This window comes from Poromitra crassiceps (genome assembly GCF_964638095.1).
Source record: "Poromitra crassiceps genome assembly, chromosome: 20".
In the NCBI taxonomy this organism is placed as follows: domain Eukaryota; kingdom Metazoa; phylum Chordata; class Actinopteri; order Beryciformes; family Melamphaidae; genus Poromitra; species Poromitra crassiceps.
In genome coordinates, this window is record NC_139637.1 from 28478796 (window position 1) to 28502908 (window position 24113).

The following is a 24113-nucleotide window of genomic DNA, read 5'->3' on the forward strand; positions in this document are numbered from 1 at the left end:
TTTTTTTTTTTTTCATTATTGGCATATTGACTGCTACAGATGCTTGTATGATTTTGTATGCTATTTTAATGTCTATTTGTCCTATTTGTATTACATTTTTATACCCACCTCACACACTGCCGCTGAGCCCAGGAGCAAGGCATGAGAGCCTCACAGCCTCACACAGTGTTCCATAATAACTCATAATTCATAATGTGACCACCCTTCGCTCCGCCCCTCTGACCTGCAGTGATTTGATGAAGGTCCAGAGGAGGGTGCGAATGCCCTCCCCTTTGCTCAGCAGCTTGACCAATCGCATCACTCGAAACAGACGGAAGAAGGTGATCGACACACGAGAGCTGTCCTCCCCACTCTGAGAGAGAGAGAGAGAGAGAGAGAGAGAGAGAGAGAGAGACAGACAGACAGACAGACAGACAGAGAGAGAGAGAGATTTTTTTATATCATTTTTAACAGGTTGAGTGTGATGATAGGAAAGTTAACAGAAGGCAGAAAATGTGAATTTAAATTAGCCACAGTACCACAGTACTTTAATATGAACAGTTGATGGCAGTGTTGTAAAGTGTATAGATTAACAGACTGAGAGACCTGCAAGGTATAATAAGGGTATCATTTGACATCATTATGTATGAAACTGCCAATCAGATTTAATTACTTATTAATCACAGGTGTTGGAACGTCGTTCAGGATTGCTCCAGCCTAGCCTGGTAAAACATCCTGATCATGTGACCTTACATTCTGGTCATGTGACCTTACATTCTGCTTCACTGTACGGATCAGTCTGGATTTCCAGACGCCCACATCTACAAAGGCCAATCAGGGCCGTTGCTGACAAAACAGTTACTGTACTGTAACAGTACAGTAATGGCGTCTCCCAAAGCAAGGAGACATAACGGTAGCGTTAGTAGAGTAAACACAGCCATAAATAAGTGCAGTTATTGAAGATATAGACTCTGTAACAACAATTAAACAGGGCCAGGGGGGGGTTTCTCGGCGAAAGACGTTTTCGCTGTTCTTCCGACAAAAGGGAAACTTTTGATTGGCACTGATTGTCTGTCGAGGCAAATAGTCCCAAGTCCCGCCCACTGAAAATCGCTGTGGGCGCCTGGAAGTCCAGACTGATAGATAGAGCCAAACAGGATGTGAGGTCACATGATCAGGATGGATTCTACCAGGCTAGTTCTGACCCACTTTAACCCCTGACTGATGCTACCTCAGTACTCACGCTGAACTCAGTGACCACGATGTCCACCACGCTGCCCACCACGATCAGACACTTTAACCCCTGACTGATGCTACCTCAGTACTCACGCTGAACTCAGTGACCACGATGTCCACCACGCTGCCCACCACGATCAGAGCATCGAAGGAGTTCCAGGCGTCCACGAAGTAGTGCTGCAAGGACAAAGGACGGAGACTCAGAGGCACAGCTTACTTTTTAAAATGACATCATCATCTACACACGAATAAAACAATACTTAAATGACAGATAAAATAGAGTGATATTATGCTGTTGTGCAAAAACAAAGCCGCAATAAGTTAAGTTAAGTTATACTTTATTGTCCCTGTGGGCAGACTCATCCTCTGCATTTGAGCCATCCTCTACTGTAGGAACATTTGTAGAACTAGGAGCAGTGGGCAGCTGCCATGCAGTGTGTGGACCGGTCTTATTGGTGTTGGTGTTTAGATGATAAAGATGAGAGTAAAGTGGAGTCTCACCCTGAGCCGCAGAGCCAGCAGCTTGAGAAGCATCTCCACAGTGAAGAGTCCAGTGAAGACCATGTTCAAAATATCCATGATGTGGCTGAAGGTTTTAGATTGCTCATAGTGCTGAAAAAATATAATACATTATCAAGTCAGACAGACATACAGAGACAGACAGACAGAGAGACAGACAGACAGACAGACACACAGACAGAGAGACAGACAGACAGACATACAGAGACAGACAGACACACAGAGACAGACAGACAGACAAACAGTCAGTTAGACAATTATACAATTATAATTATTATTAAGGGGCAGCTGTAGCTCAGGAGGTAGAGCGGGTCATCCACTAATCGCTTTGGATAAAAGAGGTCGGTGGTTCGATTCCCGGCTCCTCCAGTCTGCATGTCGAAGTGTCCTTGGGCAAGACACTGAACCCCAAATTGCTCCTGTTGGTGTGCCAGCACCATGCGTGGCACCTTGCCACCATCGGTGTGTGAATGGGTGAATGTACCTACTGATTGTAAAGCGCTTTGGATAAAAGCACTATATAATTGCAGGCCATTTACCATTTACCATACAAAAACAGCCTTTATATCTACATAATAAAGTCAAAGTTGTCTGTGTGTTTGTGTGTCTGTCTTCTATGCTGTTTGTCTGTCCACCCCGCAGGTCCAATTGGTCTAAAAATGTGCATGGAGGTGACTTATAATCTGGGGAAAGTCATGGGCAGGTTGGAAAGTCCTGGAAAGTCCTGAAAAGTCAATTTAATGTCAAAACTCTAAAAGTATGCAATGATGCTGCCCCTTTAAGAGGAGCCATCCCATTCTTCTTCTAATGGCTTTCCGGCAGACTGGATGCATTGTGGCGCATTACTGCCCCTCACAGGCCAGCCAAAGTACTGCTGCTGAACCACACTGGACCACAACACATCTAATTACACAACCCTCTAATTACAACCCATTAATGTCCACAGTGGAATTTTATAATTTCCTTAACAATATTTAAAGTAGTAGCTAAGCTAAGCACAAATTGATTGAAATTAAGGTTACGGTTAAATTAAGGGTTAAGGTAGCCCCTTTCACAACTGTGTTGTCACAGTCCCTTATAGCAGTGGTTCTCAATTTTTTTCACATGAAGGACCCCTAAACCACAGACCCCCATTTGATAGGATTTTGTCCCACGGTCCCCCATATGATAATAAGATTGATGCTTTTGGATGTTTTATTACAGAAAGTGTATAAAACCCATGACCAAAATAGTCATTGTGTTACTTATGAATGGAATTATAGCGAAAATAAATTCCCCCTACTTTTGGCTGGGGACCCCCTGGAACCCCCCCAAGGACCCCTGGGGGTCCCCGGAACCCCATTTGAGAACCACTGCTTTATAGGAAGCCCACAAATGAAGTCTCAAGCCGCGGTCAGGCTAAGAATGCTTGCCTCACAACTGTCGCAGACAAATTTAAATGGTACTCAACGTTGCATAAAAATGTTTATTAGCAGTGCCAAAATGTCAACCCTGACCGCCCAAGATCACAAGAAGGCAGTGCCGGTGAGTACCTTTGAAATGTCTCTGCGACAGTTGTAAGACGATCGTTGTTAGCTGGACCGCTGCTTGAGACATAATTGGTGGGCTTTCTTAACGATCATATAAAGAACTGTGTTGTGAAAAGGGGATAGGTTAGGGTTAAGGTCAGGTTTTTGTGATTTAGAAATCAGAAAATGAGATGTTGTAGAGATGTGTAGCTATGTCTTGACAGCAAATGTGTTTCTACCTCGAACAGAAAAAAACAAGCGCGAATTCGCAATAGCGGCGACCAGATATGCGAACTTTACATTTTTGTGGACCAACCAACAGAGTGACTTATAACCCAACATATTGACTTATAACCCAACAGAGTGACTTATAACCCAACAGAGTGACTTATACCCCAACAGAGTGACTTATAACCCAACAGAGTGACTTATAACCCAACAGAGTGACTTATAACCCAACATAGTGACTTATAACCCAACAGAGTGACTTATAACCCAACAGAGTGACTTATAACCCAACATAGTGACTTATAACCCAACAGAGTGACTTATAACCCAACAGAGTGACTTATAACCCAACATAGTGACTTATAACCCAACATAGTGACTTATAACCCAACAGAGTGACTTATAGGGTTGCTGGCCCTGCTGGCCGCAGCGAAAAATCTGTGGGACGTTTCCTTAACGTTAGTCATTCATACTATAATGAAATAAACGAAAGTATGCAAATGATGTAGTATGCATCTGTTTCCCTCTCTCTCTCTCACACACACGCTACACACACACACACACACACACACACACACACACACACACACACACAGACACACACACACCTGTACAGCCAGCGTCACGGTGTTGAGCAGGATGAGGACGAACATGACATATTCGAAGCCGGTGGAGTTGATGATGGACCAGAACTTAAACTGGACCGGGTTCTTAGGAATATAAAGCTTCAACGGCTGAGCCTTCAGGGCGTACTCCACACACTGACGCTGGAGAGAGAGAGAGGGGTCGAGAAAGAAGAGAGAGAGACAGAGAGAGAGTGAGACAGAGAGAGAAGGGAGAGAATCAGAGAGAGAGGGTGAGTTTTCTCAAATGGGACAAGGCAGGGTAGCCCACAGTCTCATATTTTATTTGCTGTTGCAGACGAGTCTTTAGCTGTGGTTTATGTAGATGCAGATGGTATTTGTTGATTATTACAGGTCCCTCATCATCTCTTGCTGTCATATGACACCTGCTAAATACATTCACATTAAACATTAATATTAGCTAAAACAAAATAAATTGCTGTTTTCAAGATTAACTTTGAATGAAAACAAAACTTTTGGACAAAAATGTTTACTGTTGGGAGTGTTTGCATTGTGTGGAGATTGGATCCCACTCCTGGCAGCAAAACAGTGGATTTTCTGATTTACAAAGTGAAATGTATCCCATCACCATTAAAGGGTATTTAAGCTATTTAAAAACAGAACTTATAGGCCGCAGCACCTCCCACAGTATGGGATTAAGGGGTATGGGGTAAGGGGGTCACTAGTCAGGGACATCCAATCACTGTGCACCCAAAGCGAGAGCTGTGTCCGGGTTCTCGGCAGTAAGTCAGACTCATTCCTGGTGGGGGTTGGCCTCTGCCAGGGCTGCACCTCATCACCTATCCTGTTTGTGATATTCACTAACAGGATTTGGAGGCGTAGTCGTGGGGGGGAGGGGCTTAGTCGTAGGGGTTCCCTTTTGCACACTCTGGTTTCCTTCATTTTTCAAGTTATATATTTTTTCAAGTGTGTGTGAATAAAAGAAATCTGAAATCTGAAATCTGAAATCTGGGGGGGAGGGGTTGCAGTTCGTTGGGCTGAGGATTACATCTGTCTACAATGGAGCAGGAGATGGGCCGGAGAATGGGAGCAGCGAGAGCGGTATTGCGTTCGCTTTACTGGACCATTGTGACAAAAAGAGAGCTGAGCCTGAAGGCAAAGCTCTCAATCTACAGGTCAATCTTCCTTCCTACCTTCACCTATGGTCATCATGAAGGATGGATCATGACTGAAAGAACAAGATCGCGGATACAAGCGCCGAAATGGGTTTTCTCAGGACGGTGGCTGACATCTCTCTTAGCGATAAGGTGAGTAGAGCCGCTGCTCCTTCATGTAGAAAGGAGACATTGGGGCGTCCTGGTGGCTCCCCTGGTAGAACGTGTACCACAAAGCCTTAGTCCTTCACACGGCCGAGCCGGGTTCGGCTCCATCCCGTGGTCTTTTGCCACATGTCCCCTCACTCTCTCCTCACCTTTCCTGTCTGCCTACTGTCCTATCAATAAAGGCAAAAACGCCCAAAAAATAATCTTAAAAAAAAGAAAAAAGTAAGGAGCCAGTTGATGGTTCGGGCATCTGGTAAGGATGCCTCCTGGTCGCCTCCCTAGGGAGGTGTTCCAGGCACGTCCAGCTGGGAGGAGACCACGGGGCAGACCGAGGGCTAGGTGGAGACATTATATCTCCATGCTGGCCTGGGAATACCTCAGGATCCCCCAGTAGAGCTGGCTAATGTGGCCAGGGAAAGGCAAGTTTAGGGTGCCCAGCTGGAAATGATACCTTCGACCCGATGACGGATAAGTTGAAGTTTGAAGTTGAAGTGTTTTATTCAGGAACATATTGCATCAAGTTAACACTAGATAAAGTACATGTCCTTTACAGTGTAAATGTTAAAAACACAAACACAAAACATTTGAAAAAAGAGGGGTTAAAACATACGAGATCAAGTTACAGTCTGCTCAGGTAGGGGATGGTGGAGTCCCTATAGTGCACAGTTCTTGTTGGCATAGACTGGAGCTTACTGGCCTGTCTGGTGCTGCGGCCAGAGACAGACTGATTAGAGTGGGGGAGGAGTTCTCTCAGGTGGGAGTTTTGGACATGATGAGCGTAACTCCGACACAGATCTTCTCGTCTCTCGGAGAGCCGGCAGATGCCGAGGATACTGCGGTTGAAGATGGATGGATGGATGGACTTATAGGCTGCTGTGGCAACTTGATGCAGTTTAGAGAGCCAAGGCTTGAGGGTCACGGTTCACTATGTTAGAATGCAGGTTTAAGGCACTTCCTCATTTGCTTCACTTTTCAGTTTCAGAGGTTTCCCCTTAGTTACATCAGTATAACCTTTCCTCTGGTTGGATGAATGGGACGTGTGTATTAGGCTACCTGTTTCTGGTTGGTTGGTTGGGACGTGTCACGTGTGTAGTGCTTGGTTCTGGTTGGATGGTAGGGCGTGTGTAGTACCTGGTTCTTGTCCAGCTCACAATTCTTGTATTCCTGCTCTCCCTGCTCTCGGAAGGTGATGATGACGAAGCCCACGAAGATGTTCATCATGAAGAAGGCGATGATGATGATGTAGACGATGAAGAAGATGGAGATCTCCACCCGGTAGTTGTAGATGGGACCGGAATTTTCCCCGTTAGCGTCTATGGCTTTATATAAGAGACTGAGAGAGAGACACACACACACAGAGAGAGAGAGAGAATGATGAATTTGTTAATAACAGCCCCGAAATAGTCGACGATTGGTTCTAAGGAGCCTGATGATACGACCGCCAATGTCACAGTCAAACTGCGGCAAAATGTGGTCATGAAACAAGGATCATTCCATTCCGACTACTATATGGCGGTACTGATTGCCTGCTTGGTTTCTCACAATCAATCATGATATATAGCCTATTTTTGTATAAATATCAGCCTATTAATACCATAAATGTCTAAAAGCCAAGTCCCAATCATCATTGGGGTGGGGGGGGGGGGGGGGGGTCGTAGGCAGAGAGAAGCCGACACATTTCAAATCGTAACCTTTGATTGCTGGTCATAAAAACTTAATCGACAAGGAATTAACAATCAGACTTTGCGGATTACAGAGAAATTTGACTGACAGAAAATTGTTCAGAATTACACGCAGACGATTACATTTGTAATTCAGAATTAGTAGCACAGTATTTGTGTATGTGTAGTATTTGTGTATGTGCAGTATTTGTGTAAGTGTAGTATTTGTATTTTGCAGTATTTGTGTATGTGTAGTATTTGTGTACGTGTAGTATTTGTGTATGTGTACTCACGCTGGCCAGCCTTCGAAGGTGGACACGGTGAACAGAGCCATCATCCCCATCAGGACGTTGTCGAAGTTAAAGTCACTGTTCAGCCAGACTCTCTCTCTCACCATGGGGTGAGTGACATCACCGTCCTTATACACAACAAAGGTCCCCCTGCACACATACACACACACACACATACGCACACACACATATACACACACGCATGCACACACGCACACACACACACAAACACACACGCACACACACATGCGCGGGCGCGCACGCACACACACACGCACGCACGCGCACGCACACGCACACATACACACACGCGCACACACACACACGCAGACACACACGCACGCACACGCACACGCACACACACACACACACACACACACACACACAGACACACTTGATTTAAGAAATATTGAAGTATTTTGAGCAGACGCTGGAGAATGAGTTCATTGAGTTCGATGCAGCTTACTTGCACTGTTCAGGAGTGTGTTTGGCCTCGTCTGTACAGCGATAGAATTTACCCTGAATGGAAGTAAAATAAATTACATTACATTATAATGTCATTGTAATGTAATCGTAATGTAATTTATAAAATAAATAAATAAATAAGTTAGTAAAGCATGTAAAGTGAAAAAAATAAGAAAGTTAAGGTGACCAGATTTCTGAAATGAAATCGGGGACATTTCCTGTTCGGCAGTCAATATATGTAATGGATAATCAATGACTAGGTGTGCATTAAATGATTTTAATGAAAGACGTGGAGGCGAAGAACCACCTGACACCGCAAAGTGCATTAAAATGGTTGAACGCACACCTAGGAGTTGATTATCTGCTTATACCATGGTCACGTGCCAACAATATAAAAAAAAAGCATTCGCAAATTGTTGGTGCAAGTTTAGCAATCACAATCTAAAGTTTTTCACAAGCCATAACTCTGTCTACCTACAGTTATAGAAGCTGACTAATACCTGGAATAATCCTTACCATCCCGTCAGCTTCTCATGCAATGGAAACTTTTGGAGGTACAGGCTTTGGGTATGAGGAGATTGATGGAGCTACTGGAAGGCAGACTGTGATTTGTGTTGTGGATATTAAGAAGTGATTGTAGATATGATGGAGTTTTACCTATGAGAGTTTTGTAAATGAATAATAACCAGTGAGTTTGTCTGTGAGAATGGAGTGAATGTAGATTTCTGTAAGAACTGCATTTTTGGGTGATTGGGTGGCGAGCACTTCTGTTCTGAAAATTGCTCGGAAACCCCCTCGCCATCATATTGTAAATTGTAAATATACCTAGGATGAAAGCCATTCTATCCCCTGTATGCCCTATAGGTCTTTCTGGTTATAAAGCTTCATGAGGATGTGATGATCCTAGAGGTCACAATAGGCCATGTTGTACAGTGAGGTCAAGTTTCACTACAATGAGATGACTAAAGAGGACTAAAGAGGAGTGAACTATAGTGGACTCACTGTCTGTCCATCTCTCACCTTAAACAGCTGAACTCCTATACAGGCTCTCTGTCTGTCTGTCTCTCACCTTAAACAGCTGAACTCCTATACAGGTCTGTCTGTCTCTCACCTTAAACAGCTGAACTCCTATACAGGCTCTGTCTGTCTCTCACCTTAAACAGCTGAACTCCTATACAGGCTCTGTCTGTCTCTCACCTTAAACAGCTGAACTCCTATACAGTCTCTGTCTGTCTCTCACCTTAAACAGCTGAACTCCTATACAGGCTCTGTCTGTCTCTCACCTTAAACAGCTGAACTCCTATACAGGCTCTGTCTGTCTCTCACCTTAAACAGCTGAACTCCTATACAGGCTCTGTCTGTCTGTCTCTCACCTTAAACAGCTGAACTCCTATACAGTCTGTCTGTCTGTCTGTCTCTCACCTTAAACAGCTGAACTCCTATACAGGCTGTCTGTCTGTCTGTCTCTCACCTTAAACAGCTGAACTCCTATACAGTCTGTCTGTCTGTCTGTCTCTCACCTTAAACAGCTGAACTCCTATACAGTCTGTCTGTCTGTCTGTCTCTCACCTTAAACAGCTGAACTCCTATACAGGCTCTGTCTGTCTGTCTCTCACCTTAAACAGCTGAACTCCTATACAGTCTGTCTGTCTGTCTGTCTCTCACCTTAAACAGCTGAACTCCTATACAGGCTCTGTCTGTCTCTCACCTTAAACAGCTGAACTCCTATACAGGCTCTGTCTGTCTCTCACCTTAAACAGCTGAACTCCTATACAGTCTGTCTCTCACCTTAAACAGCTGAACTCCTATACAGTCTGTCTGTCTGTCTGTCTCTCACCTTAAACAGCTGAACTCCTATACAGTCTGTCTGTCTGTCTGTCTCTCACCTTAAACAGCTGAACTCCTATACAGTCTGTCTGTCTGTCTGTCTCTCACCTTAAACAGCTGAACTCCTATACAGTCTGTCTCTCACCCCTTAAACAGCTGAACTCCTATACAGTCTGTCTGTCTGTCTGTCTGTCTCTCACCTTAAACAGCTGAACTCCTATACAGTCTGTCTCTCACCTTAAACAGCTGAACTCCTATACAGTCTGTCTGTCTGTCTGTCTCTCACCTTAAACAGCTGAACTCCTATACAGTCTGTCTGTCTGTCTGTCTCTCACCTTAAACAGCTGAACTCCTATACAGTCTGTCTGTCTGTCTGTCTCTCACCTTAAACAGCTGAACTCCTATACAGTCTGTCTCTCACCTTAAACAGCTGAACTCCTATACAGTCTGTCTGTCTGTCTGTCTGTCTCTCACCTTAAACAGCTGAACTCCTATACAGTCTGTCTGTCTGTCTGTCTCTCACCTTAAACAGCTGAACTCCTATACAGTCTGTCTCTCACCTTAAACAGCTGAACTCCTATACAGTCTGTCTGTCTGTCTGTCTCTCACCTTAAACAGCTGAACTCCTATACAGTCTGTCTGTCTGTCTGTCTGTCTGTCTGTCTGTCTGTCTGTCTCTCACCTTAAACAGCTGAACTCCTATACAGGCGAACATGAACTGCAGCAGTGTGGTGACGATCATGATGTTCCCGATGGTCCTGATGGCCACAAACACACACTGGACCACATGCTGCAACACACACACACACACACACACACACACACACACACACACACACACACACACACACACACACACACACATTACATTACATTACGTCATTTTATCCAAAGCGACTTGCAATATCACATTTTGTCAACAGTAGAGAAATCAACTTTGCAACACAATCTATGACAGCTACAACTTTTGAAGGAATAGAGTACCTCTAGAAAGTAGATTGAGAAGGAATGTTTTTTTTTTAGGAAGAAATGTTATAACATGAATGGTTTGGTATGGGCCCCGCCCCCACTGACATTATCCTACCCTCCTCTCTGCCCCCCCCCCTTTCATAATGTCACTTTAAAGGACTTTATATTTTGCACTTTAGAATTTGTTTGTGATTGTTTTTCTATATTGCTTAAAGTCCCTGGAAACCAGAAATATTTTTTTTATTGTTTAGCATTTTGAGTTCATCACATCACAGGAACCTATGTTAATAAGCCACCAGCCAAATTTGAACGATGATGAACGTCGCAAAGTACCGGTATATAAATTTAGGTTTGACAGTCATGGCAAAAGTCATGAGAATCAATTAGATTTTAGAGTGTATTTTCTCCCGCGGACTGTGTGGGCGTGTCCCGTCTGCAGCAGGTCTCCGAGAGAGAGAGAGGGAAACTGAGAAAGGAAAAGGAAAGAGAGATGGAGTGTGTGTGTGTGTGTGTGTGTGTGTGTGTTCGCGCGTTGCTCGGCGAGAGGAAGACATCTCTGCTGCTGCGAGTGCACAGCGCTACTGTGTGTGTATCAGTGTGTGTGCGCGCGTGCGTGCATGCGTGTGTGTGATTCGATTAAATCTTATGACGTGATAAGATCATGCATTTTAGCACCGCGCGCACCGCTCTCTTCAATGAGGAAATGGAAATCCAGACCTTGTAGAAAAGTGTAGATTTTTGGGGTTAGGGTTGAAAGTAATGTAAACCACTTTCTGAGGCTCACAATTACTCACATAAGACCCTAAATGTAATAGTTAGAAGGTTTTTGTGGATTTTGGTTTCCAGGGACTTTAATAACTAGCTGTTAATGTTTATGTCTACATTTGCATCATGGACAGACGGCAATCTACTGTGCATATATACATATATACATATATGTTGAGTTCTCCAAGCGGACTCCAGAAATTATAAACAGAAGAACTACACGTACACCGTGTCCGCAGCTGTCCATGTGCACGTGCGCTCAGGAGTATGATCAAGGTTTAACACATCACACACACACACACACACACACACACACACACACACAGATGAGTACCTTAAGTCCTTTAGCTCTGTTGATCGCCCTCAGAGGCCTGAGCACCCTGAGCACCCTGAGGATCTTCACTACTGAGATGGCACTGGAACTGGACAGAGAGAGAGAGAGAGAGAGAGAGAGAGAGAGAGAGAGAGAGAGAGCGGGAGGGGGGGGGGGGGGGTGAGAGTTCTGTCTGAGCAATAAATGGAAAAGTAACTTGAAGTAGATACATTGTAATTGTGCTGTTCCTCCAGTAGAGGGCAGCGGAAATACACCAACGAAGAAGATGGCTAACAGGAAGTGGCTAACGTTACGTTCGTCGCTAGCTGGCAGCAAAAACAAACAACAACACAGACTCCAGCAAAAAGTCCACAGAAAAAGAAAAAAAAATTCTCTAGTTTAGCCCGTCGGGCCAGACAGCAGCAGTGTGACCGACATCGGGAGGAAACTAGAGTCATGTTTTTTGTTGCTTGTAGCTGCTGTAATGTTGTTTTGGGCAGGATAACGTTAGCTGCTTGCTAATGGATTTACCACCTGGTCAGAAACTCCGCTAATAACATTAGGCCTACCGTCTTGTGTGAAGTAATAAACAGTCGCAAATATGCCTAACATTATGCCTAACATAAATGTAATGTAAGAAATTACTGTTCAACACTGAATAAGTGTCCAAATGTTCATGTCATTCTGGCCAATACTTCTATTATAACATTTCAGTCTGGAATATGGAATATCTTTAAATAATCGTTATGACTAAAAGGCTAAAAGTAATCTCATGTGTAAGAAATGACTGCTCTACATTGAGGAAGTTTGAAGTAAAAATTTAAATAATTAACTCCTTTGATCCAAACAAGTTCATTTCGTCTATCTATTATTAACTATTAGAGTTGTTTTATTGAAAGACTGTGTGTGTTTTGTCATACCTGACAGTTCGACAGTGACGTCTCTGAGGAAGACTGCAGGAAGCAGCAGTCGAAACTGTCAGGTATGACAAAATACACACAGTCTTTCAATAAGAAAACTCTAATAATTAACTCCTTTGGTTTGGTTTTGGATTTATTTAGCTTCAAGAGTGCATTTTTGTTCTCATGTGACCCTCAACACAGGCTTTGAGAATCCTGGGCCACTCATATACTTATGCTTAACACATTCACTGCCAGCAGTTTTTTTTTACTGTAGGTAGCTTCTGCCAAGGTTTTTTTTTAGTATTCTGGCTCATCTTTCAAGAGCCGAGGATTATTTTCTGCTAAGATTTTGTGAACACAAAATATCTCAAAAGAACTAATAGAATGTGTGGTTTCTCTGTCTAAAAGAGTTAGTTTGTAGAGTTAGTAGTTATGTAGGCATTAGCAGTTGAATACAGCATGGTTTCAGCGTCTGAAAATTTAAGCTGAGATAAATGGCTTTTTGTGAAAGCGAAAGCGTTTTCGCCAATCCATTTTACAGTATGAGAATGGTTTCCTCGCGCGTTCCCCTGCAGTTTTGGCTCGGCTTTTTCTAGTCTGGAGAGCTCTGTCGCCACTTAGTGGGTCAGTGGAATGGGTTGTACACGTTCGGTGGCTCCCATATTTTTATAGGAGAAGTGGGGGGCGTTGATCCACGTCCCACCGTCAAAAAAAAAAATTTTTTTTTTTTTGACGAGTTGACTCGTCAACGGCAGTCAACCGTTGGATTTTTTTTGATGAGTCAACTCGTCGACGGCAGTGAACGTGTTAAATTAACACACTCATATTCTGGTTTATTTCAAGAAAAACATTTGGGCTAGTGGGAATTATAATTGGCTGGTAACTTTAAACTCTAGCAGCCATATTGGCAGGTGGTCAAAAAAGTTAATTTCAAGCTCTGCAGGGAGAGCAGGTGGTGACATAGGAGTGAGTGAGAAAAGGATCAAATATTGGTGGTTAAGACTGAATAATAACATCACAACTGTAAAATGAGTTATTCCTGTAAACCTGGCTTCAAATGCCTTAAACCTTTCAAAGGTCGCCGGCGGTTTGGCCCCCAGCCCTCAGCCCTCAGCAAAATGTGGCCCTTGGTGAAAAGTAATTGGGGACCCTTGCCCTAACGGCACCGGTGTCAGTAATGCTTAGGAATCTCTCTTATAGGGCCTTTAACAATATATTACTATTGATTTGATATGGTTGTGTGTTTATATGTTTCTGAATCTGTCTGTCTGTCTGTCTGTGTGTGTGTGTGTGTGTGTGTGTGTGTGTGTGTGTGTGTGTTACTGACTGCAGGAAGAAGGAGACCAGTGAGACACTGACGACCAGCAGGTCCAGTAAGTTAAACCAGTTCCTGCAGAACGAACCCTGGTGGAGGAACGCCCCATGCACCGTCATCTGAAGAGAGAGGGAGAGGGCGGGAGAGACAGACAGAGAGAGAGAGGGGAGGGGCGGGAGAGACAGATATTATATTCACTTCAACTTCATTAGCATTATTTCCTCTAATAATAATATAAATTGTTTACCTTTAACAGAATCTCCACAGTGAAGATAGAGGTGAAGGCATAATCAGCATAACCCAGAATCTACAACACAGAATTAACATGTACATATCATACAGTTAACATAGATCACATACAAATATATTTATACAGTAGATACATAGTGGCAAGTCGACAGACAACCTGAAACACTTGCACCCCCCCCCCCCACACACACACACACACACACACACACACCACCCCATTTATGGAATTTGGCGTTGTCGGCAAGCTCAGGTTTTGGGAACAGCTGTGGTAACCACTAGCGATATGCATACATTAGCAGCTAGCGATCTGTAGCTAATGGTTAGCAGCTAGCGATCTGTAGCTATCACTCTATTCTGGTCTAACTATCAAACGAAACGGGTATGTCACGTGGCATGGCCGACCAATGGGGTAACTTTCCTCACTCACTCACTCAATCAGTCAGTCAGTGAAATTCGTGTTTGTAGGGCTGGCCGCGGTGGTGTGGTCCAGCCAAAAACAGGCTCCCTATCAGATCTAAAGTAGAGGTGATTCATGATGATTCATTCATTCATTCATTCATTCATTCAGGTGATTCAAACCAATTCATCAGTTTGGCCAATTTATTTGTAAATTATGAGCATGATAACGTTATTGGTATAGTATGGATTTATTGCTGCATTAGACTGAAGATAACTTCTGTTATGCTCTGGGAGGGGGGGGGGGGAGGGGGGCAATATCGTTATTGGCTTTTAAAAATCCATTATCGGTCGACCTCTAATATAAAGGTCTAAAGATCCAGAGAGTGGAAAGGCAGGGTTGAGTTCAGTGGAACTGGGTGGAGGAGTCAAAGCTAACAAGCTTCTGTACAGCCTGGGCTGTATGGTGGAGGAGTCAAAGCTAAGCTGTTATTTCCTCTGCTGTGGGACACGTAGAGCTCACTGACCTGCTTAATGAAAGACCATTATGTTTCTAGAGAACAGAGTGAGTGGGCAGTGTGTGTGTGTGTGTGTGTGTGTGTGTGTGTGTGTGTGTGTGTGTGTGTGTGTGTGTGAAGACAGTTGTTTTCAGGTTAGCATTTAGCAGAGCAGAGTGCTACAGTGGAACAGAAAAGACACGGTTGAATTGGTCCATCTAAGACAGGGCATTGTTGGTTGGATCCAGAACTTGAATGGGCAGGATGGTTCTTCCACTGTTTATATGCTCATTTGTCTAGTTAGTACAACTGGTGATTATTTCATTTTTAAAGCAACGGGCTGAAAAGTGAAGCCAATGCAGAAGTGCCTTAAACCTGCATTCTTTCCAATGGCCAGCAGTGGGCGACTCCACTGGCTGCAAAAAGAAGTCTGATTGTATTGAAGTCAATGGGGAAATGACTCTACTTCTGTTCTCCCTTGATTTACTTACGACCTCAGTGAAAACGTCCGTAGTCTGGCAGTAGCCAGCCATAGATAGATATCTACGTCTGGTCCACAACTCTTAAAGGGCCCATATTTTGCTAATATAATGTATTATTATTTTATTGTTGGCCTCCAGTAGAGTAACTTATTGCATCATTCATAGTTTAAAAAACTCAGTTTATCTTGTACTGGCTCTCACTGCCCCCTTCAGTTCAGCCTCTGTCTGAAACGCTCTGTTTAGGTCCTGTCCCTTTAAGAACCCCCACCTATGGAACTACATTTATATCATAATTCGAGAGCTCAATCAAACATAACCACGAGCGTATTATATTGTTTCACTCGCGCAATCTGACATCCCGCGCGCACAAAGACGAGGAGAGAAAAGCACAGCGCGTATTTTGCTCTACCGCGCGCGCAGACTGCTGTTGCCCTCTCTCCCTCTCCCTCTCTCTCCCCCCTCGTGGCTGAGCTCTGCGCGCGCAGACTATCTCTCTCCTCCGCCCCCGTGGTCGAGTTCTACGCGCTCGCTTGGAGTTGGTTGATTTCTACGCGCTCGTGTTGGACTTTTGACAATTGTGGGCGGAAACCAAGGCAGGCCTCTGGCCCTCTATGATTGGCCACTTTCAACGCCGACCCACCCCCTTAAAAAAAAAAAAAAAAACTTTATTGCACCAAGGAGCCTTACAATGGTATCCAGAATACTTTGGCTATTAGGCTACCAGTTTAATCTAAATTTTCACAATCACAAACATGCCAGGGGGATTAATGGTTGATAATAATGACGACAAAAATAAAGAAAATTAATTGTTATCTTGTAAACACGGACCTCCTCCGGCCTTGATGACAGCTTCCATCACAGACAGGAAGCTTGGAGAGTCTGAGCATCATAGGTCAGAGAGCAACCGATTGAAGAGGGAGCTGGAGCAGCATTCATGGGGTACGCTAAGTGAACAAAATTATATTTGCGAGATGATGTTAGGTTGTTTTAACATTGCATATTGGTTTGCATGCAACTAATGTTAGGCTAGCTGTTGAAAACTGCTAACTTAATGTAGCTAACGTTAACGTTAGCTTAGCTAACGTTAACCATATCTCTGCTCTCGGATAAGTTAGCTAACGTTATTTTAGCTCTATAACTGGCTGATGCAAGCCAGGTTGGTTGCTTGTTATGTTCATTTTCTATATCTAAGGTTATACTAACTGTGATGCCTCCTCCATCACAGCGTGTTTCAGAGAAAAGTTATCAGTCTGGTTCTGTAGCTATAAGTTCAGCTAACGTACCAACTCGCTTCCAAGCGGCTAACCTAACTTAACGTTAAGCAACTAGCTAATGTGTTGGTGTTTGTTTCAATCAGATTTATTCCCATTGCCTATCAGCAAATAAGATGTTTACATGCATCTGTTTATGTGTTGGTTATTTGGGGTCTGACTCGCAACAGTAGCCTACTACTGTTTCGCCTTTCTGATGCTATTGCATGGTTAAATCAATTATTCTTTATGGGGGTAAAAGTTGGTAGCCGCAGTGCTAAGTGGTACTTTGGAAATTTGGTTTGATAGTGTACTTGGTCTGAAAAGTTTGGGAACCTCTGCTAGACAACATGACTGGTTTATAAGTATACATGATGTATGAAAATGTTATAAGGTGATGGGTGAACAAACTATCTAACTAACAACATACATACTTTCTCTGTCTTTGCTCGTCAGACCACTTGCCCGGTGCTCAGAGGGCAGACAGTCCAGTCGAATAACACAATTCAGGCTTATCATAATTATCACGGATTCACAGAGGGCTGGAGGGCACGGCTTCCTCTCCAGCCAACACAGAGAGCAGTCAACAGGTACCAGCTGTGCCAGGCTGATATAAAGGTACATTGATAAATCATTATGTCGAGCAGCACAGCAAGAATAAAAACTGTAGTTATAAACAGGACAGAGGAAACTCTTGTGGAAATATTTTTTAGACAAATTCATGGATAGCCTACATGTTTCGGGAGCTGCTACAGATGACAGCCTGTGTCTGCTGCGGACCCCCCTCACCCACAGGGTACCACCCTTGCAGACCTCCTGTGCCCAGACATCTTTTATACAATCCAGCATAGCTCTGCTAAATTTAATATTTTTTATCAGCAGGGTTGGTGTGAAACACTTTGGGAGCAAACATTGTATTGTATTGTATTTTGTATTATGTATTGTATATATTTTGTATGACTGCAACAGATGCAAAAATAATTTCCGAAAGGACAATAATAAATCTAATCTAATCTAATTTACCAAGCTAATAAAGGGATCTATTGCTTGTAAGATGACATACCAATATTTAGTCATGTTACCAAGAGGTTGAAACACAGCCAATCAATCGTGTTGGTAGACAGGAAAAATCTATCAATACACTACCCGGACGCCCCTAAAATATAATCTATCTAATGTAATGTAATTTCACACAACTTTTATTTTTGGCCATCCAGATCATTTTTGTGCCCTTCATAGAAAGGAATTTGGGCACCTCTGTTGTAGGCAGTGTAACATGCATCTTCAACTGGTGAAACAATAATTGATGAAAATGTTAATATAGTCCATTGCACTCTGTTCATTGCATAAAAAACATAGGTTGATATATTCATCTAATGCTGAAAGCCAAAACCTTTTGGAAGAACTGATTATGTCACGGGGTGACAAGGGAGATGTGGTGTGCTCCATGAAGCCGTGCAGTTTGAATGGGTTGTTGACTGACGACAAGCCGGACGGTGATTGTGTGTGCGCCTCTGTGCTCTTCTCCACTTAGCGTGACGGTGTCTCCACCTCCACCTGCCGTGAGGACCGTGGGAGGACAGACGAGACGAGACGGCGATGTGATACGCTCTAAAACGATAAGTAAAAGGAAGGTAACCCAGCCGTCCACATCTGTATGAATGGGTTGTTGACTGCTGACAAGCCGGACGGTGATTGTGTGTGCGCCTCTGTGCTCTCCTCCACTCAGCGTGACGGCGTCTCCACCTCCACCTGCCGTGAGGACCGTGGGCGGACTGTCATAGCCCCTGCCGGGAGGATTGTGGAAGGACAGACGGGACGACGAGACGGCGGCTTGGTACGCGCAGAGAACTGCACGGAGCGGTAGCAGCGAGCCACGGGCGGAGCTACAGGGTCACGGAGGGACCTTGCCCTTTCCCCAGACTCAGACTGGAGCGAGCCCATCGACTGTGCCTGAGGGGGAGAAACCACTCAGCTGCTCAATAGGCTTTTTAACCCTTTTTATCTTTTAACTACTGACTGGCCAGTAGCAGGTTTTAATTATTGTTTTTGTACACCCTTTTAGATTATTTTGTAATAAATCATTTTATACCTTAAAGTTACCTGCCTCTTGTGTCTGTGTTGTTGTGGCCCGGGGATTCCTGATACAAACCTGTGACGTAATTTGGCGTTGGTCGGCAGGATCCCTTTACCACACTTCACAGTGCAAGATGGCAGATACTGAGCAAGAGAACGAAGGCTTAGCTGGGCCAGCTGTTGCCCCCACGATGGCCATGCCATGGTTCATGGCTTTACCTTTTATACCAAAATTTTCAGGAAAAGATGGTGATTTCAAATTTGGAGTATGGGTGGAACAAATGGAGTCTATGCTGAGGGCACAGGGCCTAGACACCCAGCAAAAAGTTGATTTTCTGCTTTGGGGATCACAAAAAGAAAAGTGATGCTACTAGAACCAAACCAGCGGGGGTCCTCTACAGCCATTTTAAAATGACACAAACACCGTCACGCTAAGTGGAGAAGAGCACAGAGGCGCACACACAATCACCGTCCGGCTTGTCAGTCAACAACCTATTCATACAGATGTGAACGGCTGGGTTACGTTCCTTTTACTTATCGTTTTAAAGCGTATCACATCGCCGTCTCCGTTCCTCCAGTGGCCGCACTAAACAGGTTTGGCGCATAGTAGAAACAAAGTCAAACTTGATAAGGCACAGCACACAATTGCCTGGCTGTGCAGAAAATGCTATGCTATGCTTCAGTTAGATTATAACATCTATGTACATAGATAACAAAGAATGTTTCCTGTGAATGCTCTATGTTTATGTATCTGTCCCTATAGAAATAAACTTTTCAATCAATCAATTTCATCTGTTGAACCATAATTTGTTCCAAAAGGAATTAAATCGTAACGTTAATTAAAATGCCACAGAAACATTAGCTAATCAACACAGAGGTGCAAAGATCGGTTCATCAGATAATTTCCCCTGTATAACACTTAACACAACAATATGTCTGACTACGGATAAATCAGATGATGACGATATGTAATGGAACACAACACAGCTCAAGAATTTCACACGTGTTGTACATCGAGACGAGCATCTTGTAGCTATCTTGCAGATAGCTATTCCTTCAAGTTTAATGATCTCTTGTCTTCATTCACAGTATTGTCTAGCCAACAAATTATATTGTGTGATACTGTAGCTCTCACAAGCATATTGTACTCGTTTCTGTATACTTCTGTCCGATATTTGGAGCTGTTACTCTAGAAATTGGCCATTATTTATTTGGGAATGTCTCTCACCTCATATTGTTGTGAACGGCATTTTTTTTTACGTGTGGCTTGCCTTCCATAGCAACTAACCAAGGGAGCAGGACTTAGCGAAGGGTGAATTGTAATATCTAATGGCTCTCATGTATAAAAATACAAATACATTTTTCCTATGAGTCAATGCAGCAGCCTAACGTTGTCTTGTCTGTTCATTTAACTAACTTTTTTTTATCAGACAATGCAATGATGACACATCACCTGTCGCTGGATGTATATTAACCTGCTGGAACGACGACAGAACATGAACATTGCAAGTGGCTACTATCATAAATTGCTTTACTACAAACTGCCCTTAACCGTTGGCATGGTGATGGTCACATTACTGGGATCTGCAACACAGATTTGTTGATCCCAATTTTATTTGTTAGGGCAGTGGTTCTCAAATTGGGGTCAGGAGGCTCCCAGGGGGTCATTGAGGATGTTCTAGGGGTCCCCAGCAAAAAAGGGGAATACTGTATTCTTAGGTTTTGAGGAGGTAGGCTACTATTGGAATGGTACTTCAGGTATTGCTAGCCTTTCAATCTAATTGGTATGCTTTTTAAGGCATAGTCACTTTAGATGAGTTCATACAGAATACATATCTAAATACTTTCTAACTACTGTAGCCTACTGGATGAATTAGAAACTGTAACATGTGCTTAAGAAACTTTATAAGACTATAAAGATCAGACTCTCCAAGCTTCCTGTCTGTGATGGAAGCTGTCATCAAGGCCGGAGGAGGTCCGTGTTTACAAGATAACAATTAATTTTCTTTATTTTTGTCGTCATTATTATCAACCATTAATCCCCCTGGCATGTTTGTGATTGTGATACCAGTGTAAGGCTAACCTGACGCTGCCAGATGGATGTAAGTTCGTTCACATTTGTTTCACAAGGTGGATTGTGAATTTGTGGAACAATGCCGCCCCCGTCTGGTGGAGTCAGGCTAGTGTAAGGCTCCTTGGTGCAATAAAGTTTTTTTTTTAAGGGGGTGGGTCGGCGTTGAAAGTGGCCAATCATTAGAGGGCCAGAGGCCTGCCTTGGTTTCCGCCCACAATTGTCAAAAGTCCAAGGCGAGCTCGTAGAAAACAACCAGGGGGGGGGGCAACAGCAGTCTACGCGCTCGTGTTGGAGTTTACTCCAATGCGAGCGCGTAGAACTTGACCACGGGGGCGGAGAGAGAGAGAGGTCTGCGCGCGCAGAGCTCAGCAAAATACGCTCTATGCTTTTCTGTCCTTGCTCGTGCAGTGTTTGTGTGCGCGGGATGTCAGATTGCGCGAGTGTGAGTATGTATTTGCGCGTGTGAAACAATATAATACGCTCGTGCCATTTTGATATAAATCTAGCTCCATACCCACCCTCCGAAATACTCCAGGCGAGCAGCGGGGTGAAAGTTTGTTTGCGCAAACCTCTGCCCAGACAGAGGACCCGGACCCCACGTTGAGAACCACTGCAAACAAAAACAGCAGAGAGAGAGAGAGAGAGAGAGAGAGAGAGAGAGAGAGAGAGAGAGAGAGAGAGAGAGAGAGAGAGAGAGAGAGAGAGACGGAGAGAGAGGGAGAGGGAGACGGAGGGGACACTGCACGTTTGGCTGCAGGCAGCAAACACAGCGTCCTCAGCCTTGGAGATTGACTCTCAAAGGCGAGGATTTTTTTGGTGTGCCGTTTTCCTCCAGGCAGCCTGACGCTGATTTCCCCCCTCTAAACAGAACTCGATTTAAGTTGTTATTTCGGTCTTTTTCAAAATTATTTTTTCATTTTGTAGTAGTAATGGTGCATATTAATTATAATAAGCAATACCTCCACAAGTGGGCAGTAGAGAGTCAAATGCATGAGTGTGTGTGGTACTAGGGGTGTGTGGTGTAGGGGGCACGGTGGCTCAGTGGTAGAACTGTCGCCTCACAGTCAGAAGGTCCTGAGTTCGATTCTCGCCTGGGACACTGTGAGCGCTGTGGTTGTGTTCCCCCCCATATCTTCAGTGCCTACTGCCCAGGTGGGTTATCTCGTCGTAAGGGCCTTTCTCTCTGTGTGGAGTTTGCATGTTCTCCCCGTGCTCCCCCAGGGGGGTTCCTCCATATATAACCCCCCCCCCCCCCCCCCCCACACTAAAAACATGCAGAAGATCAGATCGTCATCGTCATCCGACCAGTGACGACAACATCCGAAGTTGGTCCCCGGGCGCTGTACGAGAAAGCGACCACTGCTCCTGGCCTGCCCCCCGGAGGAAAGGACATGCCTGGATGGGTTAAATGCAGAGGGGCTTGTCCCGTTACGAGAGAGTTTTTTACTAGAGGAAATTATGCATGTCGCTCTGCGTCGTGCCTTAGAACAGCCAACAGCTGTTGTGAAATCAGTGTAAACCACGGCCTCGTGGGGTTTCTTGCTGAAAAAAGGCTTCGCTGTGCGCTGAGAAATGACGCCAAGCAGTCCTGACAAACAGACAACAGGACGAGTTGGGATGAGAATGCGTTGGTGCAGTGTGTGTGTGTGTGTGTGTGTGTGTGTGTTGATTGTAGCTTAGTCATTCCTTTGCTCAGCTGCTGCTAATTGCTACGTCTAGCATGAAGACAGCTGCTGCCCACACAGTATGTGTGCATGTGTGTGTGTGTGCACATGCGTGCGTGCGTGTGTGTGTGTGTGTGTGTGTGTGTGTGCGTGTGAGTGCACATGCGTGCGTGTGTGTGTGCGCATGCGTGCATGCGTTTGAGTGTGTGTGTGTGTGTGTGCGTATGCGTGCGTGCGCGTGCGTGCGTGCGTGTCAACCTCTGTATCTCTGCACAGTCAGAGTGTGTCAGTAGCTGTTTGAGCAGCTCGTCATGTGACTCAGGTTTATTTCTAAAGCACAGGTCGTACACACGGCAACTCAAAGAGCTTCACATGATTCAAAGAGAGAGACACCAGTACAACACGCTACAGCCATGAAACCCAACCTAGCACAACATTCTACATACATGAAAGCCAAAGCAGTACAACATACTACATACTGACGACACTCAGCTCTACCTCTCTTTCCCCCCCTCAGACACCCAAATCGAGGCACGTATCGCTGCATGCCTCAAAGACATTGGTGCCTGGATGTCTGGATGCCTGTACTCTTCCTCCCTGGGAAAGACTGTCCCCTCACAATCTTTCCATCTCCATTGACAACACTACTGTGTTTCCCTCTCAAACAGCTAAGAACCTTGGAGTGATCCTTGACAATCAGCTGTCCAACTCAGCCTACATCGCAGCAACTGCCCGCTCCTGTAGGTTCTCCCTGTACAACATCCGCAAAATCCGTCCATTTCTCATAAGGGAAGCAACACAACTCCTGGTCCAGGCACTGGTCATCTCTGGCCTGGACTACTGCAATGTCCTTCTGGCTTGGCTACCTGCTGCAGCCATCCGACCGCTTCAGCTCATTCAGAACGCTGCAGCCCGTCTGGTTTTCAACCAACCCAAATTCTCTCATGTCACTCCCCTCTTGCGGGACCTTCACTGGCTTCCCATCTCGGCACGCATTAAATTCAAAACACTGGTTCTGGCCTACAGGGCAGTACACCAGACAGCCCCTCTGTACCTGCAATCTATGGTCAGGTTCCAAACCTCTCAGCGCTCCCTCCGCTCCTCCACCAGTGCAGGTTGCCTCGCCCCTCTTCCACTACGGGGCCTCAAAAGTCGCTCATCCCGATCTCGACTCTTCTCGTCCCTGGCACCCCAATGGTGGAACGAGCTTCCACCTTCGGTCAGGACGGCCGAATCACTGCCGATCTTTCGGAAAAGACTAAAGACTCACCTTTTCAGGCTCCATCTGGGCCCTTCTTCAACTAACTTCTTTCTCTTTAATAAAAAAAACTAAAGAAAACTAACCTAAACTAAACTTGTACCACTATTCCTTCAGAAGTTGTAGTTGTCATAGACTGTGTCGCATAGTTGATTGCTCTATTGCTGACAAAAATGTGTTATTGTAAGTCGCTTTGGATAAAAGCATCTGTCAAATGACGTAATGTAATGTAACATACATGAAACCCAAAACAGTACAACATACTACATGAAACCCAAAGGAGT

At 44.5% G+C, this 24113-nt stretch overlaps 1 protein-coding gene across 1 annotated transcript in view; it reads right to left on the reverse strand.

Annotated features, from left to right (window-relative positions):
* Window positions 1–24113, reverse strand: part of LOC310795004 (voltage-dependent L-type calcium channel subunit alpha-1D-like) — a gene marked incomplete at its 3' end in the record, with an annotated part of 112461 nt that overhangs the window by 19604 nt on the left and 68744 nt on the right. Inside the window, 11 exon segments of the mRNA XM_083657026.1 lie at window positions 224–352; window positions 1309–1392; window positions 1717–1827; window positions 4079–4237; window positions 6508–6709; window positions 7331–7477; window positions 7794–7846; window positions 10302–10409; window positions 11688–11775; window positions 13896–14002; window positions 14131–14190. Of these exon segments, the coding sequence (XP_083513152.1) occupies window positions 224–352; window positions 1309–1392; window positions 1717–1827; window positions 4079–4237; window positions 6508–6709; window positions 7331–7477; window positions 7794–7846; window positions 10302–10409; window positions 11688–11775; window positions 13896–14002; window positions 14131–14190 (1248 nt within the window).